Source organism: Olea europaea, chromosome 3, assembly GCF_002742605.1.
Source record: "Olea europaea var. sylvestris chromosome 3, O_europaea_v1, whole genome shotgun sequence".
NCBI classification, from domain to species: Eukaryota; Viridiplantae; Streptophyta; class Magnoliopsida; order Lamiales; family Oleaceae; genus Olea; species Olea europaea.
The window spans coordinates 11,713,855-11,722,696 of NC_036239.1; the positions used below are offsets into that span (position 1 = coordinate 11,713,855).

The 8,842-nt window shown below is 34.6% G+C and overlaps 1 protein-coding gene across 1 annotated transcript; it reads right to left on the reverse strand.

The window, feature by feature from the left end:
• Window positions 1-215: 215 nt before the first annotated feature.
• Window positions 216-4,793, reverse strand: LOC111386222 (uridine 5'-monophosphate synthase). Its single transcript, XM_023010676.1, has 7 exons — window positions 4,281-4,793; window positions 3,000-3,339; window positions 2,235-2,318; window positions 1,644-1,726; window positions 1,481-1,568; window positions 1,127-1,381; window positions 216-529 (listed from the first exon to the last, which is right to left on the reverse strand). Exons 1-7 carry the CDS (start codon window positions 4,739-4,741, stop codon window positions 401-403), a joined length of 1,440 nt encoding a protein of 479 aa, XP_022866444.1. The 5' UTR covers window positions 4,742-4,793; the 3' UTR covers window positions 216-400.
• Window positions 4,794-8,842: the final 4,049 nt, after the last annotated feature.

Below are 8,842 nucleotides of genomic sequence, written 5' to 3' on the forward strand. Positions count from 1 at the left end.
TCTCAATTCCAAACAAAAAGGTTTTTCGGGGGAAGAATGAACATGATTTGGAGGAAATTTGAATTCATTGTCTTTCAAGTTCATAAAATACAAATTTCTGTTCACATGGCGATGATTCGGCATGCCATGTCATTTTTATATGCCACGTACAAATATTATTTATCCACATATACAAATGTACAAATGAAATTGACTATGATGATTTATGGATGATCTAATAAATATTTTAGTGAACATTGAGTAACCGTTAAATTTTCAATAAGCAAGCAGTAACCATGGGCAAAGTTAGGTGGTCACTCGTTTAATAAACTCTTTTTTGAATTATAACAAGAAATACATTATTTGACTCTGCCCCCCAAATCTGGTGAATAGCTTCTTAAAGAAAACAAAGCATAGGGAATCACTTGCAATTTTCCAGATAAGCATCCCATCCTTGAAGCCTATACTCACGAGCTGCTTCTGCAGGATTTGTTGCCTTTATAATCCCACGGCCAACAATTATGATATCGCTGCCTCTCTCAGAAATGACCTGGAACAATATTGTTGTCGTCTTAAAGCTTAGTAAAAGTCAGTACAAAACTACAAAGAATTGAATCAGTTTTAGAACAGTCTTTCAAGAGACCTTAGGAGAACACACACACACACACACACACACACACACACACACACACACAATAGCAATAAATATAGTAATGACAAGAAAAATGTGAAAATATGTAACTCGATGCACAGAATTTTTGGTTCTAAACAAATTTCCACAAGGTCATCCTAATTGTAGATGGAAGCCTTTACTGTAACACAAGTGACATTTCTGCTCGTAAGAACCCAATCAACCAGACAATTCTTTTTCTGACTAGTAATAAAAAGAATTTAATTCTAAAATTTCTAAATAAATGCTAATGCACCTTTACATGACATGAGACCACTAGTTCTCATTGCTGTACAGCATGCGCAAGTGCAAATCACTATCCACAAAATCTGTCGTATATTTGAAAAAATAAAAGAAAGCAAAACAATACAGAAATGCTTTGCAGATCATGAATTCATAACTCCAATTTTTTGCCTTTATCTTTCGTATGACGTGACAAAAAGAAGCGAAAAGCCAGATAATGAGAATGTTTCTTACAGAATATGGTGTGTTATATTGCTGGCCCAGAGCATCTCCACCTTTTACCATTTGAACACCAGGGGTTGCATGAACAAGGGACGGATTTCCTGGACCACAGGGCCATGATGCAGGATTGACAGAGATGAAACCAATAACAAAATCAGAATGATCTTCAGCAATTTTCACAGCTGCAGCTGTGTAATCACCCTTGGCAAGGTTACCGGATGAACTCATTTCAGCAAGCAGCAACAGGCCCCTACCTCTTGATAAACCCTATACATCATTAGAGTTTAAATCAGACATGGAGTAATCTTATAGCTTCACATAATCCATATCTAGCCAAAAGAACAGCAAATGCAAAAGCAACAAAACCTTCAATTTTAGCCCATCCACAATTCCAGGACCTGAAATAATGTGAGCATTTACTATGTCAGCCCAGTCTAATATACGGAAGATGCCCCTGCATAAAACAAATTAAAACTTTCAAGGGAGGCAACAGAAGAATCTTTACACAAAAAGCAGAGTAACTCCTCACCCTTCATACTGCATGGTAACTGTGTTACCAATGTCAGCAAACTTGCGATCTTCAAAGATTAAGAAATTATGTTTATCTGCAATCTTCACAAGTGGTAGTCACAATAGCTATTAGTAAGCAATACTATTTTTAATTGACAAATTTAACAAATTAAGCAACATGCACCAATCTTCATGAAAATAAGGCAATCGTGATTTTTATGGAATTACTTGTCACACCAACACTTGGCACTTTTAACACTAATTCATGATTCATGATTATTATTCCATTTGATAAATGTCAAATCAGAGACAGACAACATCAACAGGGAACTCTTTTTTTTTTTTATTATTATTATTATTATTATTATTATTATTTTTTCCCTTTTATACGTGAAAATGAATTTATATAGTGTCAGAAGAGCAATGGACACCATGTTCATGTGGCTCATCAAACCGAAAACCATAATAAAGAAACTACTTATAGAAGACAACTGCCATGTAGTATGGAAACATGCTTATCTCATGCATGGATCTAGCTGCCATTAAAAGGTAATAACTCTATGTGGTTACTCAATAAGGGGTAAATGAAGTTTACAAGATAGAAATATACCGATCGAAGTTTAGATCCAAAGTCAGGGGTGAAATCAGGAAATATATCCACGTGTGTTTTCAACATACAGATTTCAGGTCCAACCTGCAGAAATTGACTACTCCATTAGCCATCAAATAGCTATAAGAAAACACCAAATTTCAGCAAGTAGGATCACATAGTATCAATAACCATTTGAGCCAGGGGCACAATTGATAATATGAGTTTTATTATTGCAGCACAATTGTTTGTTCAAAGCTCTCTCCATGTGCTATAAAGCAAAAAAAAAAAAAAAAAAAAATACAAAACATGCTGTCCCAATCTATTTATTTCTCCTGGAGAACATCTATAATTCCCCGAAATCAGAGAAGGAAAACAATCGTCATATAGGATGAGTAAATTCTTTGTCCTTTCACTTTTTCTCCTTTATCCTGTTTGAAATTCTGGGTTTATCCTCATGTGTGCTCCCAGTTCGAGCTGTGTTCAACTACTAACTAAATCTTTGATCACTGGGTAATAATAATGATCCTACTCCTCAAAAAAATCTTAAATAGGAAATAAAAGAGCACGAACTAATCTTAGGTGAAATTTCTGTAAGTCATTGTTTTTCAGAGACTGGAAACACCAAAAAAGATTCAACTCTCAGTATTTCTGTGTTTGTATACTGATGGCTACTTTTATTCGCACAAAATAGTAAAAGTTGTAGATAAGTGGAAAAGGCCTGTTCATTTATAATAATAATAATAATAATAATAATAATAAAAGATTTAGTTTTCTTTTGCATACCTTGTCAGCTATGTCAAGCAACTCAGTCGCAGTGCCAACATCAGCAGCCAAACACAAGTTCGTCTCCTTTTGCACCATTATCTCAAACAATCTCTTGCCTGTCAGATTCTTAGACATCTTTGCCCTCTCCCCATATGGAATTCTGACTTTAACCTTCTTTTCAGCCGCTACTGCTGGTACTGAAACCTTTCGATTCTCCTCCAGGAATTTCAGAACCATCTTCTCTGTCTCCTCTGAAACTCTGCCCTTCTCCTTCAATATCCGCACCATATCAGTTAGCTTCACCATTGCATGCAGCGTGATGCCTTTTTCTGCCAAATTCTCCCTCCCTCCTTGTTCCCTGTCCCCATATGAATAATTTGCAAAATGTCATTAAACATAAGACATAAACATACAAACGAAGAAATTACTAAAACTATTATTTTCACAGGATAACCGTAATTTTAATCACATTTTCACAAGCACTGCTTCTTACATTACAAGCATTGTAATAATGTATAGAGTAAAGACAATGAAGCTGAAAACTAAACAAAAATTAATCTCAAATTCAAGCAAACATTCTCGACACAGACCTAGGTATTATGCATGCACCTCAATTTACAGAAAAATAATGCTATACTATGGTTTATATACAATATCCTATTAATTTCCATTCAGATAAAGAAACAGGATAGAAATCTTATACATAATAGATATATTATAAGGTAAAAACTTTTGTACTATACATAACTTTTTAAAGATTGCACGTTATGCCTCAAAGCCTTTTACTTTGAGTCCTTGAAAAGAAGTACGAGCACAGAAGCAATATAACATTAAAGTACCTTAATAAAAGAAACTATAATATTCTTCGGCAAGATGAAAGACCAGCTTGGTTCTTCCATAAAAGGGTTAACTAAAGCAGCAGAAAATACAAAACTGAATTTCATTCGACAACTAAGGAGCCAGTACATTGCTATGGAGAGCTTATAGTGTGGAGATGGAATAACTCTAGTAGAACGAGGCCGACCAGTGGGCTTCTTGTTCAATAGGCATAAAACCACTGAACCTTAACTGAATTCAAACCCCTTGTATCATATCATCTCATATAATCAACAAACTTGACTCGAATGCAACCCATTAAGCAAGGTATACACATCAAATTATAAACTAAACAAGAAACAGCTCCAGATTCTAATTAACCATATTTACAAGCATGTACGAAATCTTCAACATCGAGGACTGTTAGTATTTGCCTGTATTTATATGTATACATATATTAATCTACTCTATTTTAACACTTACCGATCTATCAGTACGACGGCGTCACTGACTTTAAGTCCTGCGGCGCGGAGCGGTGCTGCCGTCTCAAGCACGGAAGCGCCGCTAGTAACAAGATCCTCAATGATGAGACAAACTTGATTGGGCTCAAAGGCGCCTTCAATGGCCTTGGCGGTGCCATAGTCTTTAATCTCCTTGCGGCGCATGAGCATGGGGACATTAGAGGCCGTGGAGATGCAGGTGGCAATTGGAAGGGCAGTGTAGGGTACGCCACAAACGACATCGTATTGGGTGGAGGAAGGGAGTGTAGAAACAATGATTTGGGAGATTTGTCGGAGAAGGGACGGGTAAGAGACGATGAGACGGAGATCGATGTAGATTGGGGAGGAGATGCCGGATTTGAGCTTGAAGTTTCCGAACTTAACGGCGGCGATGTCATGGAGTTGGAGGATTAAAGACTCCATTGTTTCCGGCGGCGATGACATGAGGAACAGCACTTCACTACGGCGGCGATGGGACTGTGCAAGTAATACACATTCCTATTCATTTTACACACTCGAACATTTACGCGAGATATTTACAAAATTAATCCTTAACCTATTCATCTGATAGCAAAATGGTTCTCATTCTATGGTTTTTGAGATTACTTCCTCAGCCTATTGGTTTCATAGCACTGTGGTCCCTGACTCATGGAATTTGTCAAACAACCCCTACAAACACTTACGTCATATTTGTTGAATGACAAATTAAAAAAGATATCATTATCTCTTTTCCTTTATTTAAGAAAAGAAAAAAAAAGATAATATTAATTCATATTTGTAAAATTATGAATTTAGCCTCCTATTTAAATAAGCAAAAAAAATTTAAAGAATTAATTGCGATCATAATCCTAAATTTTCAAAAAAAGTACAAACAAATTTCACTTAAAATAATTAAAAAATGAAAAAATTGAAAATGTATTTCTCTTCTTGAAATCCCATTTTTGAGCCCACCACCACCACCTCGAAGCTTCAACTAGGGCTGGGCATAACCCAACTCAAATCGTGCAACTCGATCCAAACCAAACCAATCGATTTGGGTTGGTTTTTTAAGTTTAATTCGATTGGGTTTGGTTAAAAAATTGAATTTGAGGTTGGTTTGGGTTGGATCTCGGGTTATGAATTAAAACTTGAATTAAAAAATTAATATTTAAGATAGGAAAAAAATTTAAATAGACACAATAGTAAAGATAAGATAATGACTTATATAATTTATAAACGTTCATTTTCTTCACATAGATCAATTCACATGAACACTACGTACAAATGCAATGTTATTTGGCGATAAAGTAAAAAAAATTAAAGACATGATGATGAAATGAATGAATTCCAAAAAAAAAAAAAATGCTTCAAAAATTTTAAATTTATTTATACATTTTTTTATTAAAAAAATCCTTATATATGTATTTAAAAAAACGGATATTTTCAAGTAATTTTCAACTCTAAAAAATTATCCAAATTTAACAAATAAACTGAATCCAACTTTAAGTGAGCCGAAGCCCAATCTGACCAATGGGTTGGGTGATCGATTTGGGTTGGGTTGGGTTGGATTGAGTTTAAATCAATAATTGGATTGGGTTGATTTTCAATCAAATTGACCATGTTGGGTTGGGTTTCAATTCAGAAAAAAAATCAACCTAACACAACCCAAACCCACCCTTAGCTTCAACGACTAGTAAAATTGAAATATTGGAGAGAATTTTATTGAGAATCGATAGCAAAAGCTTTGAAATGCTTCAAGCGATTGCTGGATAATGGAACAAGTATGAAAAATGTTGAAGGATATCGACGATCTTCATCTATTGATGGATCCAAGGGTCCGTTTAATTGCAAAGATGAAATTTCGGTGGAAAGAAAATGAATTTCAGGAAATTGAATTAATTAGAAATTGTTTTTTTTGTGAATTGTCAATTTATTGTGTTTAATTAGTATAATTTTTCACGTGGAAAATATTGAAATAAAAATATTTTTAGGTGTTCGTTTGACTTTATTTTATATGAAAATTGTCAATTAAATGGATAAAATTTACTGGTATTGGGGAGGAAATTTGTTTCCATTGCCAACCAAAAAAATTCAAAAAAATCATCTATCTTTTGATGTTCGTTTGACTTTATTTTATATAAAAATTGCCAATTAAAGGGAAATATTTTTTTACAATGATTCTTAAAATTTGTTTTCATTTCCAAAAAATAAAAAAGGGAAAAAAATAATCGCTATAGTAAGATGGAAAATGAATTCTCACCATTTTTTATTTTTTTGGTGAGAATTCAAATTCATCAAAAAGTTGGGAAATTATCTACCTAGTCAAGGAAAGTGGAAAAGGTTTTCCATGAAAAATTTTTCCTAACATTTTCCTACCAAACACCACAAAAGTTGAAAAATCCATTGGTAGGCAATCAAAGAGGGTCTAAATGATTTTCCTAGTTTGGAAAGTCTTCTTTCAGTTAAAGCAAATTCAAAATCGATCATAATCCCAAGGGCGGTCCAAATATGCAAGCTACAACTTGTTTTTATTTAACTTTGAAAATAATCCACCACCAATTTCATCCACTAGAATTTCATTCTTGCAGGTCATATTCCACATACTTTAATTATAGTCATAGCTATGTCAATTCTTACAAGACATCATTATGCAAAAACTCCAATTCACAAATTTTCAAATTATCTTCACATGAAAATTATAACTGATAAATTTTCAACCCATTCTATACCCATAACCGTCCATTCATCCCCAAATTGTGTAAGAAACTTCGAAAATGTATGTCATACGTTCATGTATCTATTTCACCCAAACACATCTTTCTTCATTTCAACAAAAATGAAGTTTTTTAAGTAACATTTCATGGACTAACAATTTTAGGATGATGATGTACTAGCTAAATTAAATCTAATAAAGAGAAACTACATTTTGATTTTAAAATGCAAGATAAGGAAAAGAGAATGGGTTATCTCCTATTAAGCGCTTCTCTTAGTCATTAGCTTGACTTTTTGACCTAGATTGGTCAAGTAAAGATTGAGGAGATTCCTTGTTCATCGAATGTGTCACTCTCTAATAATATTTTTATCTCCAACTCTATATTTTGTTGTTCGTATTTTTGTTGAATATAAATAATGCTACATTTACTTTGTAAATGTCCTCTTTTTTAACTTCAACCACCTGGCTACCTTGGCTATTTGTTTATCGTTTACTTTGACTGTTGGCTTAGCTTCTCAAAACTTCTCTAAAAAAATTTTATTGAATTTTTTTAAGGTTTTCACTTGATAGCATGTCCAGTAAGGAGGCGGTTGTGTCTTGGCACTTTCAGAAGTATTTCATACTTCCATCTCATCCCTTTTGGCTTCTTAATTCATCGGTCTGTCAACTAAAGAATAATTACAAGTTTTTCTTCACCACGTCCCGAATGTCTAAAAATGGATAGAAGCATAAGATTGATAGTTACACCAAGATCGCATAATACCCGGTTAGTCTCTAGATCCCCAATGGCAAAGCTCATTGGATATGTCTTTTTTATCATTAGCTACTTTTCCCTATGGCACTGACATCCCATGTAAGCTTCACATATTAGAAGTTTACGGAACTTGAAAACTCTAAATGCTTTATTACCAAGATTCTCCATGTCAATTCGCCATGAGAATTACAAAGTGTGGAACATACATTAATTAATTGGAAATGATTACCAGGTCTTCATTCTGAAGTTTTGAAGATCAACTACGATCTCTTGATTTTGGCTTCTTAATCTGTTGGAAGAATTTTGTGAATAGCGACGCCGAAATAAGTATAATGATGGTGACAAAGCCGAGACAAGAGTTGGACTCTTTGTCCTTAAGTCGAATTTGCCCCGCAACGGTGCCTACGGATTTCGGCAATCGACTCCCAAGATACAACGGCTACACTTGTGTTTGTAGCACTCCAAAACACAAGTACAACGAACCCAATGTAGGCTTATGTACTCCACAGATGAAATGAAAGAAAATCAAAATAAATGAAATGATTTTGATTTTGGATAGAAGAGAGGATGAGAGACGTTTTTGCATATCAAACTGTGAGGAATAGGACACCCAAAGGGTCCTATTTATAGACCATGAAGGGGTGTGGACGAAATGGTTGAGGCCAAACCATGCACCATTTCCACACAATGCACCTTTATGAAAAGGTGTCTATTCACTAATGGTTGAGGCCCGTTTGTGCGCCCCGAAGCGGCGAAGTGGCAAACAATTTTGCCTAAACGGATTGAGTCGAGCTTTTGAGTATTTGGCCGAATTTGATACGAACTTTAATCGATTTTCAATTCTTAATTTATTTTGGAGTGCTACAAACACAAGTGTAGCCGTTGTATCTTGGGAGTCGATTGCCGAAATCCGTAGGCACCGTTGCGGGGCAAATTCGACTTAAGGACAAAGAGTCCAACTTTTGCCTCGGCTTTGTCACCATCATTATACTTATTTCGGCGTCACTATTCACAAAATTCTTCCAACATAATCTTTATTCTTTGTTTCTTGATTTCGACTTCTCTTCATTCTTGATTGTTGATTGCAGGTTCAAGATCT

Coding starts and splice junctions, on each gene's coding strand:
- LOC111386222 (XM_023010676.1), bottom strand. CDS start 4,741: ATGTCATCGCCGCCGGAAACAATGGAGTCTTTAATCCTCCAACTCCAT. Junction 1,569..1,643: donor GTTACCATGCAGTATGAAGG/GTGAGGAGTTAC, acceptor TGTTTTATGCAG/GGGCATCTTCCGTATATTAG. Junction 530..1,126: donor AATATAACACACCATATTCT/GTAAGAAACATT, acceptor ATATTGTTCCAG/GTCATTTCTGAGAGAGGCAG.